The 26,195-nt window shown below is 41.4% G+C and overlaps 1 protein-coding gene across 2 annotated transcripts in view; it reads right to left on the reverse strand.

Annotated features, from left to right (window-relative positions):
- Positions 1–1,496: 1,496 nt before the first annotated feature.
- Positions 1,497–26,195, reverse strand: part of PLCB4 (phospholipase C beta 4) — a 182,383-nt gene continuing 157,684 nt past the window's right edge. For both annotated transcript variants that reach the window (XM_041474004.1, XM_041474005.1), the window contains 8 exons: positions 23,565–23,680; positions 19,705–19,780; positions 14,073–14,248; positions 9,788–9,889; positions 8,591–8,648; positions 8,072–8,158; positions 6,013–6,049; positions 1,497–3,296 (listed from right to left, as the gene is read on the reverse strand). In XM_041474004.1, the coding sequence (XP_041329938.1) occupies positions 3,208–3,296; positions 6,013–6,049; positions 8,072–8,158; positions 8,591–8,648; positions 9,788–9,889; positions 14,073–14,248; positions 19,705–19,780; positions 23,565–23,680 (741 nt within the window). In that variant the 3' untranslated portion in view covers positions 1,497–3,207. The remainder of the gene's footprint in view (positions 3,297–6,012; positions 6,050–8,071; positions 8,159–8,590; positions 8,649–9,787; positions 9,890–14,072; positions 14,249–19,704; positions 19,781–23,564; positions 23,681–26,195) is intronic.

A 26,195-nucleotide genomic window follows, 5' to 3' on the forward strand; every position in this document is an offset into this window, starting at 1 on the left:
AACAGGGCTTTACATCCAATGGTGTTTGCCACGTGCAGCTGTTTTCACAGGCAGCCCCTGGGCTACAACACCTGAGGCGTATTTTGGGTGATTTCTCAACTCCCATGCAGGTGGTACAGGACTTAAATAGGCCCCCACCTGGAAACAGTCAAGTTAATGACCAGCCCCCAAATTACTGCAAGTGAAAGAATAGCAGGCTGCCTAGGTGTCATGACCCTCCCCATCACAGCTGAGCTGAATTTATCTGAAGCGATTCAGAGAGGGGAAAATCTGCCACTTCCCACCATGAAATTTCACTGAAGTGGAATCTATCACCCCGGCAGGGAATGACATTTTAAACTGCTTTAACTCAGTATCAATGTTCAAATTGATTAGCCTATTTCATCTCAATGGAAATTCTCACCTCATTACATTAGCGGCCAAACTTCAAATAATTTCTGAATCAAATACTGCTTAAACAGTATTTCAAAACACTTAGCGGACAAAATTCATCACTTAATTTCAAATTACTGCCTGCATTTTATGCTAAATTGTCAGTGGATGAAATAGGTATCAGTGTGGGGAGCTGAGCCTGGCAGCTGAGGTTTCCTGCTAGGCAGTTTCGCAGCAGCCCATTTTTCTGTCTGAATTGATGGATGTCTTGCTGCTGGCTGAGCAGGGAGCACAGTCTCAGACAGAGGCTCTGGACAGTATTTTCTGTCTCTCCAAAACCTGAGTTTTCCCCTCAGGGGATGGGATGCTCACCAAGGAATTAAATAGGCAGGTCTGATCTTCTCAGGGACAAGCCCTCCATTCCCAGTGGTTTCTTCAGCAGGGCTTTCCAGCCAGGCTCTGCGTGAGCTTAAGATGCTTCACCATCCAGTTCTCTCCATACCTGGTCTGTCATTTGCTCCTCCTCACGGGCTACAAACCACTGCAGTAGGCAACAGTGTACAATACCAGCTCACGGCACTGTCTCCACCAGCTGTTTTAGAGGACATTTTTAATTAAAAGAAAAATCACCATAAAAATCCTGTCCAGCATGCTCTGAAAACACTTCTGCTTCCAGCTCCATCCAGCACTTGAGCCAGGCTCAGAGAGCAGCTCTCAGTACACAACTTGTCTTTTAAAACATAAAGGACCAGGAGCTGCCTTCACAGGCTGTGGCATGACAGTGGGAATTCTGAGTACTCATCACAAGTGTGCTCAAACCCTGCTTTAAACACCTAAAGATTCACTGACCTCTGTCTCAGTGGCTGCTACACTGCACTCGGGTTGCTGCATTTCCAGGTTGTGCTGCTGCACTCCACTGGGGCAGTTCTCTAGTGCTGCACAATGCTTCTATCACTTATATAACATAAAAAAAAAAAAAAAAAAAAAAAAGACTCCTTTGACTAAATAAGCTGTGATAGGAATATATTTACACTATGCACATTTTTACAGGAAATACAATTTGCTAAAAATCTGCAATTAATAACACCACCACCCCGCAATTCACTGCAGTCAAAACTAAAGGATTTGAATTTTTTAGGTTTTTATTAGAGAAGTTGAAAGTTTCATCTCAGGACTGACAATAACATAATTATCTCTCTTCATTTATTTTGTTTATAGGAATATGTAGAATTTGTTTGTACAAGCATATACAACAAAGTAATTGGTGCTTAGTACATTGAAATCAGAAATCTGATTTGTTCTAAACTACCAGTTTTCCATGCAGTCATCTTTGAATTGGCAGCATGGACAAATTCCAAGCTGAATGCTTACATGCATTGTTTTGCAATATAACTACAGCAAGCTCTGGAAACATGCAAATTAACACATTAGCAAATTGTTTTTATATCTAATGGACATAAAAAGGTTATTCCTGATATGAAATTCTGAAAATCTGCATAAATACTTCTGTGTAAAATTAAATTAGTTATGTACTTCTCTTTTACTACAAGTATCAAGAATGCCCACGTAATTAATATACACACATATATATAGAGACCTTGTAATGCTAAAAGTCTTTGTAATTAATCAAACAATATTCTGTGCCATACATTTACTCAGTATTTACCAGCTAGTAGCATGACTGTGGTCATAAGTAGGCATGACAGCCTTAGTAGCATTTGTATCACATGCAAACATACTCTTAGCATTTTTGTTTACTAATTTTATCACGTAGCAACATGTATGTGAATTTCTACAATGTTGTGTTTCCCAAGTGTATAAATACTTTTTACATTTTCACAGTTACAAACTTTTTGCCAAAAGCCATTTAAACAATCTTTTAAGTTACAATGAACTGTAGTATCTGGGATCTGCAACAACAGGATCAAAATGCAATTTCTATACAAGCAATGTAGGATGTAAACTTTTCTTAAAGTGCCTAATACATAATTCCTTAGAGCACTGATCAGTTTTGGCACGAATACACTGTATTTCCCTCAGGTTATCCACTGCAGTGACTTCTACAGGATATTGGCTCCCCTCAGAATTGATAGAGTTGATATGGCACTTGTGAATGGCATCGTTAGGCTGCAGAAATACCCTGTCAAGTTACTGCTGCAGCTGATGAATTTGGCCAATGACTTTGTACACACTGTACTTTTGAATATACACAGTTACCTTTCAACTGCCTGCTGTCTGCTGCCTGCAAAAAAACCCATTTAAATGTAATTTAAAATCAAACTCAACTCCTTACTATCCTAATTATTACTTGGCATAAGGTCCCGTTCAGTGGGCTCAGGGAACATCAGGTGCAGAGCATCTGACAAGGCGTGGCCTGGCAGGGTCTGGCAGCGCGGGGCTTCTGCATGAGAACACAAATGGGAAATTACAGCACTCCAGCTACAGCTTTGTTGCCATCTGACATGATGTTAAAGGCATCTCCTGTGCTTCGAGGCTCTGATCGTGGGATTCTGATGCAGGCACAGTGCCTGGTGAGATACAGAAACAGGATGGGGTTTAAAAAGCTCTCTTCATTTCAGGTTGGGGTTTTTTCTGAACAAAGGAAATTCTTATGGAAATCAAACAAAGGAAATTCAGTGCCCAGTGTTAAAGAAGAAACAATGCAAACCTAAAGACTTGGTGGTCCGTAGCTACCCTTGATATATTAAGAACAAAAAAACCTCAAAACAAACCCCTGCCAAAACCAAACCAAACCAAACCAAAAGCCCACTCTTCAACCTCAGCAATGTTATTTTGAATTTTGCTCTCATTTTAAGGATGCTGTGCTCTCCAGCTTCAATTTGCTTGTTGAGGCTTTAAACCACTGTTGCTGGCCTGCGATCCATCTCTGCTTCCAGCTTCACCATCTGCTGCATCTCCTTTGCCTGCAATCCAAAATAACCACATGAAGCACTGCATTAGACCTTTTGCTCCCAATGAAGCATGTTTCACATGAGAGGGTCTGAGTGAAACACAGGCAAAGCACACTGAAGAGACAGGTAACAACATTATTTTTACACCCCTCGTCCCCCCACCCCATGTCACTCTGTTTTCCAAATCGGATGTAATCCTTTTATCTACAAATTCTTAGGAAATATTTTTTTTTTCTATTCTGGGAGTCATGGGTTGACTTTCTAAAGAAGTGTGTGATAAAATGCAGAAGCCCCAGTTTTGGGGAAGAAATTAGGCAGACGCCAATTTACTGTTTCTCCAGATAGGAAATGTCCAGGAAAGCATTCTTACTGCTGTTGTGAGAGTACTGCAATGTGTTAACGCCTGAAATTCATCATGATCTGGACTTGCTTCTTTCATAAAGACAAGGAATGATAAAAACCCATCAGTGTAACATCTCCCTTGCAGTAGCCATGATTTTTTAAAAATAGTGTACTTTTAAAAAATAATTTTTGTCTGACCTGGAGATCCTTATGATTACAGAGGGAGTGTTTTTCACTTCAGGATTAGAACACTCATATGTGCTCCATGGGACTACACACCCTGAATCCACCTGAAACTGCACCCAAAAGCATTGTGCAAAATCCAGCAATGAATACATGCCAGACCTCATATAAACTCTGCTGCCTCGGGCTCTGCAGGCAGAGTTACAGCTCTGTGTGTAAAGGGTGACTGGCCTGGGAATCCCCTCTCAGAGGGCACTTTTTAAATTCCCTTCCTCTCTCTCTCAGATGCACACAGAGCCACACTCTCCTCCTGTTATCCTGTTTTGGTTTGAATAAAGGAACTGAGAGTCAGCATCTCCATTTTCCCTGGGGGTTCTCAATCTGGGAAGTTATTTAAATCCATGCCCCAAGGACCCTGAATAAATTGACCCCGAGGGCAATATAACCCATCTATACAGTCAAACTCAGGAACAAATTTTAGGAAGAGACAATCCACGCTATTTTCTTTGGTGCAATTGCTGTATTATCCATCATGCAGGGAATAATAGTTAGGGGACTTGATGTATTTAAACTATGTTCCCCCAGAAGTTGTAAAAATTGCTTAGACAGGGAACTTTGCTATACAAGCTGCTACTTAAGGAGTCACCTATTGTGGATGTGCAAACACACATCTGCAGAGGTGAAAATGGGCATATGTAGGTCTAAAGTAATGAGGGTGCACCTCTATTCCTTTTCAAGGTAAATGTGGATTTATGCAGATGTGACATACCTGCCTTCTTGAAAAATCTAGCCCTGCACTTGCTTAATCATTCTTATCATCTTCTTGGGGAAAAAAGTAATTATGATAACAGCAAAGCAACCATCATAAATATGATTAAAAATTAATTGACATTCTCCATTTAAATGACTTAAAAAGCTTGAAAGTAATGAAGAAATAATTTTAACATGAAAACATGGAAACGTAATAAATAAATGAATATGGACAACCTCTTCTGAAATGTTGGCTGAATTTTGCCTGTTTGTGAAATGGAACATCCAGACAGAACAAAACCTGGTGTTTTTTCTCAGTGACTCACACATTTCACGTTTCAGGCTTGTGACTTGACTACAGGCACAGTGTCCTATAAATATTCCGTGTCCCAGTGTACTGTGTATGGAATTCTTTTAGAGAACCTGGCTTCAAAGACCACATTAGCATCTAGCAGAGGAGCAGGATCTCATTTGTGCCGTTCTGAGGCTGGGTCAGAGAGTGCATTCCGATGGGAACACACCAGCACAACAGGACAGCCTCTGGAACCTACAGTGGATCCATGGAGTCAGGGGCAGCCAGGGACTCTGCTTTCAGGGTGCTCTCTACTGAGATCTCACACAAGCTAGGAAACACATACAGTAAAAAAAAAAAACAAACAAAAAAAATTTCCTAGCCTAATGAGAGTTTTTTTCATTACTATGTGTCCATAAATAAATGTTGTTACAGCAGGTGCTGTCAGTAGTGCAAGATGTTATCAGTTCAAGGGAGTAACTCAGATCAGGCAGTGCTGCACAAGGGGATGTTCCAGCCCAGTGCAGCTCTTTCCCTTGGAAAGACAGGGGTTAACAGGGATTTCTTGGAGTAACAATTATTTAGGAAGCCACAGCAGCACAGCCACATCATGAAGTGTAATTGCCAGAGCTTGTAACATGTTGGAATTAGAAGTGAATTTTAAAGTGCTCTTCCACAGACACTAGGAAGCTATTTCTAGCAATCTATTCTATATTTGGCTATTCTTAGCATGGAATTACTTATTTTATTAGCATACTGAGATATGTGGATAGCCTTTGTCTGACTATCAGCATTAGCAGTTAATCATATGTGTGTTAACACTAAAATACTTTTCTTAGATCAACAGACACTCTCACAGACACAATTTAGAACTCTAAGCAGATCTTGCAGTAACAGCAGCTAATGTGCAAGTTAATCTCTAAATATTTCCTCTGCGCATCACTGTTCACATTCATCTGAATTTCAGATGCTAAAGCACAAAATACTGCTAATATTGTGTCAGGCTCAAATATCTGTGTGCAAACAAGATTAGCACTGTGCTCACTGTGTCAATGGCACTTCCCAATGGTTGCATTGACAAGGAGGGCTCCAATGATAATGATTTAATTTAGAAGGAAAGCACACTGAAATAATAGTTTGCTTATTATACGTCCATCCTACCTTGTGTTTGAGACACTGCATGACAGGATTTCAAAAGCTGTTTGTACAAAAATAAAAATGTCAAAATCGAGTAATACAACAAGAAGCAAATTAAATGAATGAAAACTGAAGTGATATTGAAAAATTAATGCAAGAAAAACATACATAAAACAAAACAAATTTAAATTTATAACAGTTTGTACTGAAGTCTGTTTCCACCCATAATTCTACTTTTCTCCATTGTATATTTGTATGAAAATTTTCTTGCCTTGTTCAATCAGAAAAAAGAAGTGTTTCAAAATCTGCATTAAACAAACACCACCTGGATCCAAGTAACTTCCACACATCAGTGTCTATAACAGTGATACCAGAGCCAGCTGGGGGTTGCACTGCTGCACTTTTGGGGCTACAAGGAAATGGTCCAAACAGCACGTATGGAAAGATATGCTCTGATGGATCAAATCAGAGTGAGTTAAAAAGCTGTAAAGGACACCCCCGTGGTGGAGGCCACCACAAGCCCACACAGGAGTGATAACCAGCACACAGAGCAGCTTATTCCATTTAATAAGTGATTATTTATCTGACTTAAATGGCAAATGAGCAAGCTCATGTAGGCTGCTGCCACCCCTCAGCTGCAGAGCTGTAAGCCCAGGTGAGGATGTATCTAATTGCTCAAAGAGGTGACCCTTCAGTGACTCACACTTATCCCAGCTCCCTTATACAGAACGTGGTTATCACATTATGCTCAAAAGCACAACCAGAATCATTCTCTCCTCTCCTTATGTATTTTAAAAAATGCATCCAAAGCTCTCTGAAGCCAGTGGAAAGAAATAACTGATACCACTATAGCTCTGGATCAAGCCCATCATTTTTTTAGCAGCTATCACAGATACAGATCTGCCATGGCCCAAACTCTGCCCCCAGCTCCTGCCTCCCCCAGCTCCTGCCTCCCTGCCTTTGGATACTGCAGGAGCAGACTGACTGCCAGATCCACTCCTGCTGGTCTGCAGCAACCCTGTGAGGGATCGGAGTGGGACTCGTGGCTGTTACCAGGAGGAGGAGTGCTCAGCAGAGCCATGCTGGCTGGGGCTCGGTGGTGGCAGCCACCCGAGGTCTCAGAGCGCTGTCACCCCCTGCGAGTTACCCAGGCTGCAGCTTTGGGGCTCTCTCCTGACAGTGGAAAGACTTGATTTGCCTATACTATTCCCTTCCCTATCTCTCTGCAAGATGGCTTTAATTTGTACTATGGTGTCTTCCAGCGAGTTCAAGTTCTGAACATTTACCAAACAAAGTGAGTACACAGCCCTTAACAGTGGTGGGTATTAAATGCTCCCCTTCTCTCTCACCTCACTGAACTGCTGGGTATATTCCCCTTGCAGTTTACATTTTTAAGTGCAGTACAGCAAGTCCATGCAATTATTCCAGCTCTTCTGGCTCAACCTTTCAGCAAGGGAACTGCTCAGAACATAGTGTTGCTTCCACCAGAAATAAGATGAGAATTTCCCTTTCCTTGCCAAGTAGTTTTTCAATTAAGAAAAAAAAAAAAAGGAGCTTATAAACTAGCAGAAAATAATAAGGTATTTTAATTAGGAAAGGGTGTACTAGTACAGATAAAACTCCCCATGCTACTGTACATCTCTAGAATTCAGTCCAAACTCACTGCCTCTCGGAGTTCAGAGATGCTCTGGGCACGTTTCTCCTCTAATTTTTCAATCAGTACTAGAAATGTAAGTTCCAAAATGAAGTAAACCGACTTGCTTGAGTTACTTTTGGGGAGTAATTAAAATGGATATGCTGGGTCCTTAATGACTGTCATATCTGGCTAAGGAGTATCAGTGTGGCTGAAAAGCTGAAAGTGCACTCTGGCTGAGCAGTTCAGCTCCCACAGGCTCCGCTGAAACAAATCTGGTGCTGCGTCACCATTTAAGTCACCTCTTCATTTTGACTCCCAAAGTAGGTAGTGACCAGGAAAAAGTCCCCATTTTGGTAAAGACTTACATTCAGAAGGATTCTACTCAGCCTGACTCTGGTTATTGTTTTCTCTAGCTTGCTTTTCTCCTAAGCCTTTAAAACAAGATACCTGCTCATTCTGCTTCTCCAAGACTTCTAAGTGCTCAAGTTGAACTTTTTTCAACTGATCCATTTCCTTTGACTGCTTCATTGCCAGCTGTGATTGAGAGAAAATAATGGGGGGGGGGAGAATATAACACATTATTAACAAGTAAAATAAAAACCTGCTTGAAAGATACACATATGTATGCTGTCTTGCCCCATTTAGGTGGCATAAAACATCACAGGAGGCCTAGTATATCACCCAATCTCAATAAAAGCTTAATATTATTATATTATTAATTGATATAATTAATAGATACATATTATACATACTGCACATAATACATAGACTTGGCAAACACACAGGAATGACGAGTAGTTCTGTTAAAACAAAATAGCTTTGTATTGTATAGATGTCATATCTTTTCTTGTACAAGTATGTGCAACAAAGCAAAGACAAAAATCTACAAGAGCTGGATTCTCAACACAGAGGAATGAAAAAGAACATCCAGAAGCAGTGCCCAGTGACTTTCAAGGTTATAGTTACCCTTTTTCTCTCTTCCAGGAACTTTTTCGTGTTGCTGCTGTTCAGTTCTCTGACTCGCCTGAAAAAATGAAAATGTTCTCCATGAAGACTCATTGGAAAAAAGAAGCCCAAAAGCTGCCACAGAGAGAATCACAAACTCTTCAGGTGTATTTTGTTTTCTAATTATCTGTACAGCTGGGAGTAATGGCAAATTGTACACTCCTCTGGCCACAGAACTTTACACTCAGATATCTCCCTGTATATTGGCAGTATGATTGAAGGCTTGACTTCTGTGAATGAAGTTTGCTTTTTCCTTACTCAAGAATGGTTGCCAAAACTTCAAAACCAATTGTTTAATTAATTTGTACAATTAATTTGTGCAACTGCTGTCAGTTTTGGTATATAAAAAGTGCTGTGTGTCTTAAGAGTGATAATGGAAAAAAAATCATCCGATGATCATAAGCAAAGTTATGCTTATCAATACTGCAAGTTTTTAAAGATGCTATTCATGCAAAAATATAAATATACTATTAATAGTTACATAAAATAACTCAAGTGTCTCTTCCTAAGATTTCTGCCATGACAGAGAACTAAAAATAGTTCAAACAGTTGAATCAGCCCACAAACCAGAACTGCTTTCAGATCTGGGAACAGATTTCCCTCGGAGTCATTAGTGAGGTCTGACACAACAAAGCAAACAGTTACAGAGGGCTCTGACAGCTCATCCTCCTCATGAGCAGGGGGTGTGCAGCACCCAAGGGACGTGCTTCAGCCCTTGGAACCAAAATAGCACAGTGCCAAGGAGGGGATGTAAAAAAGGAAACAACGAGCCAGATGGCAAGGCCAAAGTGAAGGGGAAACCCCAAAGGCTTAGAAGACATCATTGTGTAGATTCTGCTTTTACTCCCTTCTCAGTCAGGCCCTCATCTCACTGAAAAAGCAAAAAAATACAGTGGTCTACATGTACAATAATTAAAATTTAATAGTGTGATTGGACCTACTCTAGTCAGTCAAAGATGATCAGGGCATTAGAGTTATTAAAAGGACAAATATGAGAAAATCACAATTTTTTCCTAAAAGAGTCACCTAAAAATATATCCAGCACAATCTTTAGACCTTGGTATCCATCCATAAAAGCATGGTTTTAATGGAATTAATCGACAGCTTCCCCTATCAGCCTTTGGAAGCATTCTTCCCTTATCAGGAAGGGATACTTACCTCTCCCTTTCAGCTTTGTTTTTGATGGATTTGTCTTGGCTAATGGCTTTGCTGTTCTCCATGGATATTTTAGCCTGGTTGGCACGCATCTCCTTGCTTTCCCTGAGCAAAAGCAAACACAGTCATCAATGCCTGAGGTGCAGCTGCAGTGGAGGTTGGGTTCCTCTACACTGGGGTTACTTTTTCCTTGAAGTATTAAGGAAGAGGAAGAAACAAACAACACTAAAATTCCCTTCCTTTGGGTAGAACTTACACCATTTGAGCAGGCATCCAGAGATCTCCATTTATTCCCGAGAATATAATTGCAAAGATGAGTTCAAAGCATTTTCACACTTAGAATATTGTAAAAGGGTACAAAACACCCTCTTTTCTCCCTATTATATGAGTAGTCCTACTACGAGCTACTATCAAAAAATGCAATTTGTCTTTTACAACTGCCTAAAAAATGTACAAATCCTGCACTCAGAAGGTAACAGCAGTATCAACAGTAATAATGTTTGCTAGTTGTGGTATGAACTGACACATTTCCTTTTAAAGCTTTTACTTTGGGCCTATGGGCCTGGAAACAGTGGTTTAGGCATGGTCAGGCTTGTGTTTGGTTTCTCCTACTGGCTCAGTGCACCTTTCAGCCTTTCCTGTGAAAAGAGAGAGCTTTTTAAACATTTTTATTAAACAACTGTGGTGCTTTTTTTTTTTTTTTTTTCCCTCCAAGAGTTCATAAGGTCAAACATTTCCTGAATATAGATTTAAAAGCAGTGGTATCACAGCAAAAATTAGTCTGGGTTCTAAAAAAAATGATGTGTTGAAAACACATTTCACTCCAACAATCCTTTCTTCAAATAAAATTTATTTTCATTACTGCGCTGAAGGATATGAAAGAAGTCAGTGTAGGTGTTCAAACTGACTTGGCCTGCTTGCATCAGATACAACTTTAGAGTGGAAGAAGTTAAGAGGATTAGAGGACTACCGTGCATCACTGATGATTTAGAAATGAGGCATTGGCCATGGAGGTGGCTGACAGGGCCAACACATCACATTGTCTCCAGCAAAAACACTCTCCCTCCCACAAGCAGTGGTGATTCCTGGAACTGGAACAAGTAGATAAGCCAGGAAGGTAAAGAAAAGAGAAAGAAAAAGGGATTCTGAAAAATGTGGAACTGCCAAGATTTAGCTGCTGACTCTCTACTGAGTCATAGTGACTGCACCTCTGAAATTTATACAAACATGTCTTTTGAAGGGATACTTAACTTTCAGCATGTAAGTATATCCTTGGAATTTATATATATATTTAGATGACATCAAAGTGCATTAACATGTCATTTTCTGACACCAGCATTGTTTGAATAAATAGTAATCGCTTCTTCTATTAAAAAACAAAAAAAACAACCCACCACACAATTTCTCTCTCTCTCTCAGGTTATTTTATCTGGAGCACATAATGCTTGTGAATCACAGCCTCAGGTCTCCAGTTCCTGAGCTGCTGCAGGATCACCAGCTCCAGATCAGCCAAGGGAACTCAGTCTGGGGATGCAGGGGGCTCAGCACCCCTGGAGCTCAAGAAGCTTCAGGTTTTCAGCAGTATCTGCTGCCTTCTGCTTTGTTTTTAAATGAGCCCAAAGCACAGACAGAAATTGCTTTTTGTGCTGCCGTGGAGGGAAAGCACCTTTCCTACAGCAGGCAACTGCACCATTTGGGATTATTGATCTGTGCCACAGCCCTGTGCCCTCTGCTGTGATACCCAGCCATGGCCCAGCCCCGAGAGCGGAGTGGGGAGCACAGCCTGCCGAGAGCCTGCCCACGCTGCCCTCACACAGCTCCCCTGCTCCTGTGCACAGACCTGAACTGCCTCCTGGCCTCTAAGGTAAAGACATGTCCTCCTACACACAATACAGTACATTACAAAGTTTACAAATTATCAAGTGTGATGCCTCTTTGGGGCATTATTATTCACATTTCAATATCTCACAGCCCAAATTCTTCTGAGATATTCATAGATTCAGACACAGTCTTAAATTTGTTTTTAACAGCAAAGTCCCCTGTCTGCACATAATTCCCAAATAAGCAAAAACACACTATATTGCAATGAATAAAGCAGAAAGAATATTGAAGGTTGTTACTCCTGGGACAGCTGAACAAAGAGGCTTCTTGATATTTCTAAGGATGTAAATTATCAGATCTGGTTTTTAGTACCTTTAAACACAGAGCAAAATACATGGACTGAACACAAATGATTTCTAACAAGAAAGCAAAATGCATTGCTAAGAATATAAGAATTACATACAAGAAATGATAGAGAGATGCTTAAACAACATACGGACACAGAAATTCTAAACCCAAAGACTAAAACGATGAGAAAAAAGCTTTTTTAAAACTTGAAGCTTTGCCTTAGTATATATATACTGGTAGGCTGAAATGACAGCTTCTAGCAAAGTTAAGAGAACATGGAACTATGTATGGAAAAGAAAACAAAAAATTACTTTTACAGGCCATATATTAGTAAATAATTTCCCAAGCATTCTGATGAATTTCAAACAGGATGGAAAAAAAGACTCAAAAAAGAAGAAAGTGATGTGATTTCCTGGGCTGATGCCGCCAAGTATGACTTAGAGGTGCAGAACCAAGGACTGCACCTTCCTCTGGCTAATAGTTTTTGAATGATGAATTGTATAATAATTTAACAATTTGTGGACTCCCTATTTGACTGGGTGTGTTTTGCAGGGCAGCTTGAAGAGATGGGTTAACACAGAGATTAACATAAAGATGAGCTCACTACCAGCCTTTTGCTGGGACAATTCTCTGTTGGATGAAAAGCTTGCAGCTCCCAGCATGTGTTCTCTCTGACGCAAAGACACGCTGCTTTTTCGCTCAGGAATTTAAAAAAATCATTCCAATTCCTTCTTCAAATGAGATTTGTTTCATTTCTTTTCCCTTTTTATGTGAAAGGTGCTGAGGACAATTACATATGAATCTACACATGAATATATATATTTTGTGTACACACATATTTTATCTCCATATCCTTTTAGGCTGCTTCAGATAAGAGAACATAGGATAAAGAAATGATTCCTCTACTTACCACCATTTTTAGCACCGTGCTATAACATGCATTTAATTTTATTTGATTTCAAATAGGCAGGATGGTTAATTACAAAAGCATTAGTGTCCTGTAACATCTTCTGTGTGATTACAGCAGGATAATGTAATCATACACAGTCACATAGACACATCAGTCTAATGTAGCTTATCCTGCAACCCCTTTTGACCTCACTTCTCATGGATCTTTCTTACAGCCAGCAGTGCTGACAGCAACTCCAAAGGATATTTCTGTATTTTATACTTCTCAGTTTCCAGCCTCCAAATTGAAGTTCCTGGGTAAAGTCAATGCAAACTACCAATGCTTCATCACCTCTGCTGCCTTTAAGGAGGTCCAGATGATCTAAATCAGCTAAGAAGCCCATTCCTACATCTACCTGTTGGAGGTTAGGATTTTTATTCTTTTTCCTTTCTCTCAGGGAATTTTGTCCCATTTGTTGCTAAGAGACGGTAACGACTGGGTACCTAAGAGAAACAAAATAAATGGCCAAGGCAGGGAAGGATGCAGCTGTACTCTCCTAGGTGAGGGGCTTTCTTTTGGAGGGCAGAGACTGCAGGAGATTTTGGCTGGGGGGTGAGGCTGGGCTCAGCTCCTCTGGCTGGCAGGATCCAAGGGGAGATGCTGCGGTTGCTGTGGGGAGGATTCGCCATCACTGCGGGGTTCTGTCTGCTACGATATTCTCCTACCGCCAGTGAAGCTCTGCTCCTAGGAGCAGCTCTTGCACTGGGACCTTGTTAACACCTGACCTCACTGGAAGGGACCCTCACATCCCAAGGGAAGACCCGGGACCCCGAGTCTGTCTGTCTGTGTCTGCCCGTCTGTCTGTCCGTCTGTCTGTCTGTTCACTTGTCTGTCTGTGTGTCTGTCTGTCCGTTGGTTTGTCTGTCTGTTTGTTACGCACAGTAAAGAACTGCTGCTCCTTTTCCCACAGCTTTGCCTGACAGCCCCGTGATTTCAGAGTTATAATAATTTGGAGGGAAGGGGCTCACAATTTCCATTCCGAGAGGCTCCCGCCTTCCCCGGCAGACACATCTTTCACCAGGACACCACCCAAACCTTGCATGGCTGCTTCTTCTACTTCCACCGTGCTTTCACCCAGTGCCTTTGGAGCAGTCAATGCAAAAAACTACAGCATTACACAGAGCAGACCTCAACCAAGCGCCCAGGACCAGGCAGCGCTGCCCTGCTCACCTGTCATGGGAGAATTTCAGCTGCTGGGTTTGCTGCTCGTGAGCGTTAATGAGCAGTTTCTTCAGCAGTTCGCACTGCTGGTTCAAGTGCGCGTCGCGGATCTCCTGCTCCTCGGCGCTGTGCGTATTGATCATCTCGGACCACTCCTTGGTGTGCTGAGCCACGATCTCTTTGACCTGCAGGGAGGGAACACCAGCTTTGTTAGAGGCTCCCAGACAGAGCAACAACTCCTGCTGCTGAAGGTGATGCAAAGACAAGCATAAAACGGGCTCTAAAGAACGCAGCTAAATTGTGAAAAATGAAGTCGCACAAATGAAGCTGCTTCAGAGACAGCAAAGCTGCTGAGGGCACTGCTGGGTGGGTATAAAAACAATGTAAACCAACCCCTACCATTAAGACACTATTACCTAAAGTGCCCTGAATAAATAGGCTCTTCACTGTATTGCCATTGTTTTAACACCTTCTCTAACACCGAGCTAATAATAAAAGTTTCACACTTTTGTTGCCAAGAAAAATATATGTATTGAAAGTACTGAACTTAACAATGGAAAAACCTGGTGAGCAGGATTTCTCTGAGGGCTTAAAGATAGCCTTTGATTTTGTGGAGACAGTTTCACAAACACAGAGCATTTACAGAGAAATCCTGTATTTAGTACAACCTGAATCTGAAGATGGGCTACGTGTCTTTGTTTTACAGTCATTAAGTCAGCAGGAAATCTGACAAGTATTCTTCCCTTGCTTATCTCCCAAGCCTCACAAGAATAATGAGATTAAAGCTTTGGAATGTTCCCAAGAGACAGTATTAAGAAGCCTAACTCACCAGAGTTGTTATTATAATATATCGTGCTCATTGATTTCAAAAAGAAGCTAATTGAAAGATATGTTTTATTAACCTTTGATGATTATCTTTGGGTATTTTGACATGCTATCCTTCTTTTCCATAAATGGCATACAAAATGTGCCTCCCAATAAATCCATCCTCAGGCAATCAACTACAACCAATAACATCTGGATCATCTTCCATGAAAGCAAACTTGATCCTTTTTAACAAAAATTGCCACCATTTTGCTTAGAAAGCGAGAGAATTATGCAAACTCCAGCTAAATATCTTGGCTGGGTTTTGCATAATGAAGAACAGATTGTCTTGCACATAGTGGTAAAGGTGAAAAAAGTGAAGGTTTTATCAGCCCCATTCTCCATTCTGCCCTGGAGATGCTCCTCTGAAGGGCCTCTTACCTAAAGCTCATGTTGCCCAATAAGGAAGGGATCTAATGAAATAAAGAAGTGAGTAATTCTGGAACAGAGCAGGATGACTACTACTACCTGAAAGCCAGATTTGCACTTAACTATAGCTAAATGGTGGTCTCGTATCCAAACAAGCAGCTGATAGAGAGCACCCTGGAGTTTCTGCAGAAAACAACACAAGGCTTTTGTGGCAGAAGTTGGTATGACTAACACAAGCCCAATTGATCAGGGTGCTTAAGAGTCAGTGTGCCTCCAGCAAAATGAGCCATGCTTCTCTTTGTGGGCAAGTGTACAACTAAGCCCAGACCTGTCAACCATGAAATGATGTGAAGGATGTGGTGCAGTTTGTGGGAGTAGTGTTTTTAATAAGGTGCTCATCAGTGCTGCCTTCAGAGCCTGAAAACATGAGGATCCAGTTTTGAAATGAGTACAAATAAATGCTTGGATGTTGTGAAGGAAGAAAAATGAACTTTTCAGATGGGGTTTTTGTGAGGTTGGGGGGCAGACACTCCAGATCACCCACGGCACCACCTAAGGTGCTTCAGTTTGGGCCAAGCTCAGCCCATGCTCCTGGTACTGCTGATGTGACAACGTGGGCAGGTCCAAAGCAGGATTTATCACTCTCACAGTCTCTGGAAATGCTCCTCTTACATCTCCAGGGCCTCAAGCACCAAGACACTTGAGTTAGGTTGTATGAATCTCCTCTCAACAGTGACCTCATCTGGCTTACCAACCCCCAGGGGGACCTAGGATGGACTTAGGAGAGCTGAAAGCCATGGCTGAGGGGTTTAGGAAAACACATTCCTTATTTATTTTCAATACAGAGTTTCCAGATGGAATCAGCTCCATCCACAGCTTGACTTAAAAATGGTGCAGGTAATCAGTCCACAATCCTGGGTGTAATTTGGAGCACAGCAGCAAAGGGACTCAGAACACTCCCAGTGTTAGAAATTGTTAGTATTTCCAAAAGACAAGTGCTGTTATGTGGCCCAGGGAGCAGGAGGCAGAGTGTTCACCACCACCACAGGCATTCCAGTAAACAAACAAGGGTTTGCTTTTATTTAAGGCCCCCTTACACTGTAGAGAAAATGCAAAATGAACTTTGCACAAAAAAAGAATAATGACAATAAAAAATAATAAAAAGACATAAAAAGAATACAAGACAATAAAAAATAATAAAAAGAAAAATTACAATAAAAATGATAAAATTGTGAAATAAATAGTGGAAGCCATGGTGGAAGTGAGTATTTTGTGACTTAACTGTAGAGAGTTTACAAAACAAACACAGAGGAACAATGACTCAAGGGCTCATTGCAAATGAACAATGTGATAATTGTTTTTAAATGGTGAATGTTATAAACCACAGAGGAACCTGAAGGCAGGAGTTCTGAATCTCAGGCACACTGATACCACAGGATCATATCTCGTAGAGTTATTGAGTCCAACTCCCAAAGACAAACCCTGCAAAGTGACAGTGTGGCAATACTTAGATAAAGTATTTGATCTAGGAAGGAGGAAATAATCAGAACACCCTGCCTGTGTTCATGGACAGGTGTGCTGTGATGTGCTGCTAATTCCAGAAGCAGGTACACGTCTGAGAGGCAGGTACACCTCCTTGTGAAACAAACTTTCCTGTGAAGCTTAAAATGTGAAACTTTCTTTTATTCCATCTCCACCAAGGCAGAAGTCTCATTTCAGGTACAGCAAGATATAACCTGTGAGAAGGATGCAAGGGATGTGCCAAACACCAGCTACAAGACATTAAATACCTAATTTGACTCAGATTCCAAAGAACTTAAAACTCATGGCCATTAAATCATCTGAAATCCAGTTCTGCTGCAGATCTGTGACACTTCAAAGTTCAGCTGTGGTAAGTTCAGAGAGCACCCCTGCTTTTCTCCAATTTATTAGCAGCATAGTTGAAATGACTATTTAATTTTTACTGGGCTGTGCTCTTGTCCTACTTTCTGCTATTAAGGCAGTGTTGCTTGTCCTAAAGGACAGGAAAAATAACCATTAGCTTCCTTCTCTCCTTCCTGTTCTGCAGACTGAGTTTGTGAGCCTGTCCTTTCATCTGTCCCTACACCGGGCCTAAGAGACTAATTAAAATCCTGATAAGGAACCTTCTTTTGCACAGCATATATGCAAGAAGTTTGTTTAGTCACTAAGTTCAAGCAGGAATGATCTTTGAAGTAATCTTTCCTTTCTTTTCTTTTCATCCTCTGCCTGCTTGATATTGGGACCTACTTTCCTAATGCAGGCGAGTAATTTGCATTTGCTAGGTTAATTGTGTGGGAAGTACAAGCTGGGACATTCAGATTTCATTTCAGTATTTTATGTCAGACTCGGGCTGGATGTTTCCTCATGACAGGAGGAGCTTTGGAGATGAAAAGGTCTCCTTGGTGCTAAAGGTGTCTGCAGGCACGTTGTGGCACAGAGCTGTACTGGAGGACATGAGCTGTAATTAAAGATGAATTAGGTTTGAATCTGATATATCAAAATTAGTGGGCCAAATGCTGAGAAATACTGAACAACTGCTAATTAATCAAACTCCCACTATATCAGTGTAATGCATTCAGCATCTCAGAATTTAATCTAATTTAATTGCACCTACCTTCATCTAAGATAAGAGTTAATTTCCCTATGGTCTTGAGCACCGTTTTCCAACCCGTTGCTTGCAAACTTGGAATGATCTCCAGGAATAATTCAAGGGCCCACACACAGTAGTTGAAACAAAAGATGTTGGTAAATAATCTGGACAATTTTCATGGAACCACAGTGAGCAGGACGTTGAAAATCATTAGAGGAATCCTCAGAGGGGGATGACTTGCAGAGGAGTTCTTTGGGAATTAACCAATAATCAGAAGCTTGAAATTTCAAGTCTTATATTGAAGTCTTACATTTCAAATCCTACATTTAAGTCTCCTTTCAAAATGTCATCCTAAAACCTGACATGGGAGTGGACAAAAAAATCAATCTTTTTTTTTCCAGGTATGGATTAAATTAAAAGGAACCAGTTTGAAAGCAGGATTGTGAAAGGAACAGGGCTCAGAAACTGAATATATTCGTGGAAAGGGAGAACATGAGTCACATTTATTGGATTTGGAAGATTAATGAACATTTGGATGTTCCTTGTGTGCAAATGACACCTAACTCCAGACTATGAGTGATACAGGTGAGAGAGAGATCAGAGCAAATAAAATTCTGTGTAATGCAATTTCAACTGAGTTTTGGAGCTTATGTCTGGATGACTGGGAGCCAGTGCTCCTCAGGGAGTTTGTTTCACTAAGAGAGGAATGAACTTCTTTGTTTTCTGACTTAGCAAATTTGCTTTTGTTTAAGGAAAGGGCTCTGGACTTTTCATAGAGGAAGAAGATAGAGAGATAAGAGAGTCCTTTAGGTTTTGCTCCTTTGCTACATCTACAGCTGAGAGGGCAGCAACAAGAAAGCAAACCTTGTTTAGAAAATGAGGATCTTCTCCACATGAAATAATAAAACAATAAAATATTATTTCACGTGGAGAAGAGAATAAAGTTCAAAGAAGGCAAGATCAAAATGAACTTGTTCTAGCCTCCAAGATGTGGCTGTGTTTGTGTGTATTTTCTGCTCTTGTCTGATTCTTTTCAAGGGTTTCAGCTTTTTCTGGGGTCAGTCTCCAGTACTGATTTGGTCCAGGGTGAGCCTCCTGGTGTCCCTGCCACCTCTGGTCTGGACAGCTTTCCAAAGCTGTCAGCAAGTCCTGGATAAGCCTTCCTGAGGCACAGGAAGCCAGGGGACACAGCAGGGGGACAGAAGGACAGAGGGGACAGCTCCGAGCAGCTCCAGGGGAGCCAGGAGCTTGAGGACAGCTTTTCCAAATCAGCTGAGGTTGAGGCCCAGGGCACTTTTATTCCCCAGGACCCTGGAGAAAACAAAGCAACGAAGCCATGGGACAAAACCAAAACAAAGCAACACTAGAAATAAGAAGGCATTTGGTTCAAGAGCAACTCGGGCTCCTCATTCCCTAAGACAGTGACTGCCAAGGCAAGGCAACAATGATGGAAAATGAAATAGAGACTTCTTTATGTATGTATTTTGGGAATGTATTTGGCATCCAAATTTCATATAACACATATTCTTTGTTTAACTAGAGCTGACACAAATGACCAGTTTCACTTCACGAGGCATGAATATGGTGCTTTCTTCAAAAATTTCAAAACAGCAGGAAATTGATGTTGCTTTAAAAATTTTTTAAGGAACACTTTTAGATACTCAATTACTTCCATTCTTTTCAACATGTTATTATTGCTGAAAATGATTCATATACTTCCAAGAAAATTAACTACCACTTGGGTCTCAAAATCTCTCTTTCAGAAGTTGCATGTGTTAAAATTGGCTGTTTGCTTACCTTAGATTTGTGATCTGATGTTAGTGTCTGAATTTTAATTTCCGTTTCTTTCTTCAATTCAACACAATTACTTCCTCTAAAAAAAAAAAAAGAAAAATTGCAAATGTGTGCCACAAGTTAAACATCTCCCCATTCAGTCAGCGCTTACTAATTAAAATGTTAATCAAAGTTGAAGTGCTGCACCGTATTGGAATGAAATTATTTCTCCTGGCAATCCATTCACAACTTACAAAATATTGTTGGACTAATGATCAGTCAATTCAAACACCACATGATTAATTCCAGATTGGCCCAGCAATTATTCTGTTGCTGAGGATGTGTCAGGCACCTCCATTTATGACACTTGGTTCCTTTTCCAGGCTTATAGTGCCCTGCCAAGAGAAACCAGTTTCTGCCTGAAAACAGGCCTACCCTTGCCATGATTTTAGACTCTGTTTTAAAAGTAATTTGGTTACTTACACGTGGTTTGAGACAGAGAAAACCATGCAATCTGAATAATTGCCTCCCGGGGCGATGTGGCTGCACTAAATTTGGACAGCTACAGAAAGTGTGGGTGTCCCTCTGTGAGAATGAGTGAATGCAAAGGAGGGGCCTGGAATAAAACAGTACCTTGGGAGAAGTCTGTTTGGACACCAGTGCCACATTTCTGAGCTGGATCAGCCACTGATGCAAAGCATGCAGCTCTGTGTCTGGCAGGGACGTGTTCGTTTATCAGCTGCAGCTGGCCCTGTAACGACGGTCACTGCTTGACTGCAGTAACATTAATCCATGTTTGCTCCAGAAAAGGAGATTTGTGAAGCTCTTAACAAGTTAAAATCCTATTTTCATATCAAAGTACGGCTAAACTTATGGAAATGAGCAGAAAATTTTATCACCAAACAGCACCAGGAAAGCCCTTCCTGAAAATACTGTGTCTTGTTTTTCCAAGGGCCACCAGTCATTTATTTTCTACCCAGAGCAAGAGAAATTTTGTAGGTATTTCGAACACTGATTTGACACTTTGGAAGCAATCTAAAGTCACAGAGAGAGGTTCTGGCCACTGTTACCTCTGCCTGAAAAAGCCAGCAGCTGAAAGGGAAGTGTCTTTGACAACACTGGATCAGGGTGTGGCTGCTGTGGAATATTGGGTTTGTTGATCAGTGTGAAAGACATTGACTCTTAGGTGTGAATCAGACATACTTTATCCCAAAACAGCCTCTTTAGTTCAATCACTGGACTCTTCAGAACCCCAGACATGCAAAGCACCAGCTGATGCTGCCTCTGGAAACACAGCTTTCATCATGTGCCAAGGCAACTCCCAGCCTTTGGAGCCTGGGACAATGGAAAATGGGATTGCCCCAGCTGTGGTGGCACAGCCCATGGCTGAACCACGGAGTCCCAGCTGGGGACAAACAGCCAGGGCCACCTACCCAGCTCACACACAGACACACTTGGATTTCTGGGCAGTCCCAACCAGGCAGAAGGATCTCTGTGTGCCCTGACTCCAGTTCAGAGGGGGAACACAACCATACCTATGCCCATATGCCTCTCTGGGATTTGTAAGCATTTCAAGTGCATGACAGAAATAGCACAGGGAGCAAAATCCTGTCCATCTGTCAGTGAATTAGCATGTGATTAAAAAAATCCTACTTTGCTGAACAATGTGCACTTGGCATTTGTCACGCCATGTGGCAGAAATGGACCGCAAAAAAACCTGCACAACAAGATCAGAAGAGAAAGCTGTCTTTACACCTATCAAAGGCCTTTTTATCAGGAAATAATCTGACAATTTCAATATGAATGCCTTGAAAACGTGTTCGACAAGCTCTCTTACAACTTTTATTCCTTGCAAATGCTCCAGAATGACAGCCAAGGAAATGGAGCATGTCCTGTACTCACTGAACCCGGGACTCTGGATTCATCAATCATTTAAGTTCAATAAAATTTCCAAGTGTCCACCAATGCATTCACTTTTAAGCATGTCCTTTAATGCTCTGCACAGCTGGGGTGGCCATAAGTACCTTGCAGAATGGGCTTTCAGGGCTTACCATGAAGAAGCCCTTAGAATATTTTGCTGTGGCATTAAAAAGTGTTTTCACTTTTTCAGTCTGTCAGATACTGATGCTGATTTGGCTGTTAATCAGATGTATGCAGTTAGTCTTGTAAAACTGAAAGAGCCATCATGTGTCTGAGAGCTCTGGAGTCCATGGAAAGCATGGAATTGGGGTAAGGAACCGTGTCTGGCTTTGCACTGAAGCTGCTTCTGGAGTGGTCATTTCTGATTTTATTTATAACACACAATATGAAACTAGCATAAAGGTCTTGGTGTCCATGTGTTATAAAATTAAGAAAAGATGCTGCAGGTAGCCAACGAAGTGACCTCAAACAATGAATCAAATGATGGACTGCTTTGATACTTGTGCCCTTTTGGGGTGATCTGGAGAGCGTTGTTATCCAGGACTTCCCCACATTTACTGCACAGAGACAGCCATTTCCACCCTGAACTTCCTGGCACACCTTCCTTGGCTGTTTTTCTGCACAGGCAGAGGCACTGGCTCCTTCCCAGGCCAACAGGAACACTGAGATTCTTAAATACCAGAGCAGAGGGAAACCTTTCTGCCCCCACAATAATTGTGGTGCAATGCCCAGAGCTCACTTCTCTGGCACTGTAGGAAATAACCTGACTGTAACTACAAATCCAACTGCAACCTTCTGCTGTGTTATACTCAATGAAATTGAATCAAAGCCACATTAAATTAATGAATCCTGCAGCTGTCCCCTCTCTGCTGGCAGAAGTAGTGGTTTTCTGGAAGAAACTCCATAGATGATAAGTATTTGTGTGCTCACAGCTCTCCTGTCTTGAACAAAAATGGTACAGCATGAACTGTGAGCTTTCAATAACTTAGTGAGGAGAATTCTCCTTACCTGGCTTACCTCTGACAGTCCTGCTTCTGTTCCTTTGGCAGCTTACAACACGTGCTCAAAACCCTCCACCATTCCAAGTAATTTATAGAAAAAGCATTCTTGGAAGAACCCAGTGCCAAACAGGCATCTATGTTCAGGATTCAGTGAGTGAGCTGCTGCCAGCTGTTGTTGCCAGATGACAACAATGTGAAATTAGGAGCAACTGTCAGCATAGCTGGGTTTGGAACTGAAGTAATTCCTGCTGTCTTGATGAAATTCCAGGGACACGGGGAAAGGTGGAGAGGAGGAACTGCTGCCAGATGAGCAGCAAGGCAGCAGCAGGTCCTGCCACTGAGCCCCAGATTAGAATTAGGCATTCTAGTAAAGTCATCAGAGTCTTCCAGGAACCTCTCTGGGACAAACAGGAGACTCACAGACAACATCCCAGGCCATCAGCCTGTGCAAGTCACAACAACTCCATCCAGTCAAAGCAGTAAGACTCATTTATCCCAGCTGAGGGTCTGTAAGTTTTTTGTCAAAAAGAAACTTCAACTCAACAGCACAGCAAAAGTCAGTTATTTTCAAACATCCAGGATTTAAAAGCCAGCTTTTCCCCTAAAATCCAAACATTGCTACTTTCTGGTGATAGAGCTGTTGAGGACTTTAGCCTGCTCTCACTGAACACAACAGTGACATTCCCTGGGGAGTGCAGTGAGACCACACCAGACCACAGAAATAAAATTAGAGGCAAATCCTTTGCTTTTACTTTTAAAGTTCTGACAGCAGAAGAGTGGAGAAAGGCAGAGTGAGTCCAGCACTTATGGCCCATTGCCAGAGCTCATTCTCAGGCTGAAGGATGATGCTGCTTCAAGCTGCAATGCCCTTTTTTATTGAACACTTCATTCCAGACCACAAAAGCAGAAGATATCAAATCTATTTTAAGTCTGAAGAAAAATAATAAAAAAAAAATATCTTACCCCTTCTTCTTCATTGCCTTCTCCAACATTTTCTCATATGACACCTTTTCTTTATCATACTGGGCCACTATTTTGTCAATCTGTGTGCAGTGCAACTTCTGCATGGCACTGTGCTCCTGGAAAACAGCAGGGCCTTACCATTAGGTGCTGGATTTTTGACGGGCAATTTCCTTACGGCCTAGAAAATATCAGTGTACAAACGGACAGTTTTGACAATGGAATTCAATCTGGTTTAGCCACGTGGTACTAAACAGTCCAGGTATTCCACCACAAGCACTAAAACATTTCTTCTTTGTCTGAAAAATTAAAATCTGCAGTGAACCTTAAAAATATGGTACATTTTAGAACAAAGCAATGATGGGGAAAAAAGTCAACTGTTGGAATAAATGTCCATTTAAGTACAATTCTGAAGGTCTGGCCCACGATCCCCAGTGACAGCAGCACTCTCACCATTAAGAAATGCCACCTTGAGGCACACACAAATCTCCTTTAGCAAGTGACAGCAAGCTGTGCAACACAACTTAACTTTCTATTTTCCTTTATCAGAACAGCAGCTCTCAATGATGCAAATATTTGACCAGCACAGAGAGCAGCAAATATTAAATTTGCACTGCAATAGGAAAAATGGTTCTTTCATTAATGTTATTTTATTAATACCCAAGTGCCCTGCATTTTATCCAATTGGCCAAAAAGAACCTCATTAATTAAAACAGCTTCACCCAGAACTTTACCTCTATTTTTTTATAGCTCTTTTTACATCTTCTCCACACTTGCTATTCTACTGCTCTTTATTGTTATTATTCTCTATACACCTTTGCCTTATCACTGTTTCTTCCTCTAAAAATGCTAATTAAATACTTTTACAAGCACTTTTACCAAAACATTAATAGCAATGCTGCAGTGCTTTCAAACATGTAGCAGTGGGCTGTGCCCAGCACTCCAACACCTGCCAGGCACCTCCCCAGGGAGCACACACAGCTTCCACGCGCTGCGCTCAGGGTGGGGAACTGCACTGGCTGTTCCACAGAGGACTTAAAGGCAAGCACACTGCTTCTGTCAATATAAAACATGCCAGCCTCACCAGGGGGTGTTTGCAGTGACTAACCAGGCAGGGAGAAATAGGGACAGTGAAAAGAATGACTGAGCTTGACAAGAGCAGCCAGCCCCAGGTGAAGTGACTGAGAGCATCTCAAAATACCCACTCCCCTCTGAATGAGCAGAGCTGTCCAACTCTTGCCATAAAGGACTAAGAACAAACTCTGCAAAGCATGAGACTTCTGCCCAAGCTTCTGCCAAAACTCTAAGAAACAGGAGTGGTTTTTTGTAGCATCTTTTGTTTTCAACTGCAAAGTTTCAGTTGCTAACGTGTTCCAGGTTGATTCAGAACAGGTCTGCAGGTAGAAGTCTCCTCAGGCAGGTTCTGGTGATTCCCTCAAGCCCACTGAACCTGCACACCTTTCACATGAATATATTCACAAGTGCAGAAATCCCAGCTCAGGCTATCAAAGGCAAGAGGGAATAAATTCCCATTGTACAGACTGTTATTCCTGTCCAGTATCTCCCTAAAGCAACATAAATACTGTGCACAGCTGAAAACTGAGGTCTGGAGGATTCTCACTACAGAATACAAGGATGGGGAAATAAGAAGAAGGAACTAACATTTCCAGTACAAAAACCCATGTTACAGAACTTTATTTGTCTAGAGTCCCCTCGTCTTTTGTACTCCTACTTCTGCACTGTGAAATGGAGATTTTTTTCATGCTCTTTCTTACTAGGCTTTAATTCAAACTCTACATATTTTCAATGTCCATATGAATGTGCAGCAGATGAATTTGGGGATTTAGATCAATTATGCAATTGTGGTTACAGTCTAGAACTATATTAAATTCCTCAAGGGGCACTTGTGACCATCCCTGCTGTGTCTGGGACTGCTAGAACTGTACAGCACAATCCTCTGTTGAGCTGCTGGACTGGCAGGGAATAAATCAAGGCAATCCCTCACTACCCTTCCCCTTCTGTCTAGCCCAAAGAGCACAAAAACCACCTGACAGCTCTGAAAAACATTAAAATGAAGTAGGGGCCCATAAAAGCAGGCTGCTAAAAAGTGAAGTTGGCTGACTGAGAAATGTCCTTTTCTGTGCCCAGCTGCCTGTGATGCCACCCCAGGTCATTCCCCTAAACAGGACTCACCATATAACTTGATAAAGAAGAGATATAAACTAAAGGTCATCATTCAGACACATCAGCTGCTCTGTAGTTGAATATAAGATATGGATATTAATTCATACTGGGAGATTAAGGACATTCATACTTCAGGGAACACAGGCAGGAAAAACTCTACCTCAAAAGCAGCCAAATGCAGGTGTTTTTATGGAAGCATTGTTTAAAAAATGGCATTTCTGCACAGTATGCAGAAGTGATTGGACATATTCTTTCAAAACTACCTAAAGCACAGGTTACCAGAGCTAAGATTCCAGAGAAGTTATTCCTAACAAGGAGATTTTTTTTAAATGGTGACAATTACATGAATTTGCCACTGCTTTTCAAAAGTCAAACACAAGGAATACTACAGCACCAGTGGCTGATAGCTCCCTCCTGGACAGAGGTTTGGATCATGTTCTTTGCTCCCAA

The sequence above is a fragment of the Pyrgilauda ruficollis genome, unplaced genomic scaffold (assembly GCF_017590135.1).
Source record: "Pyrgilauda ruficollis isolate IOZ18807 unplaced genomic scaffold, ASM1759013v1 scaffold31, whole genome shotgun sequence".
NCBI classification, from domain to species: domain Eukaryota; kingdom Metazoa; phylum Chordata; class Aves; order Passeriformes; family Passeridae; genus Pyrgilauda; species Pyrgilauda ruficollis.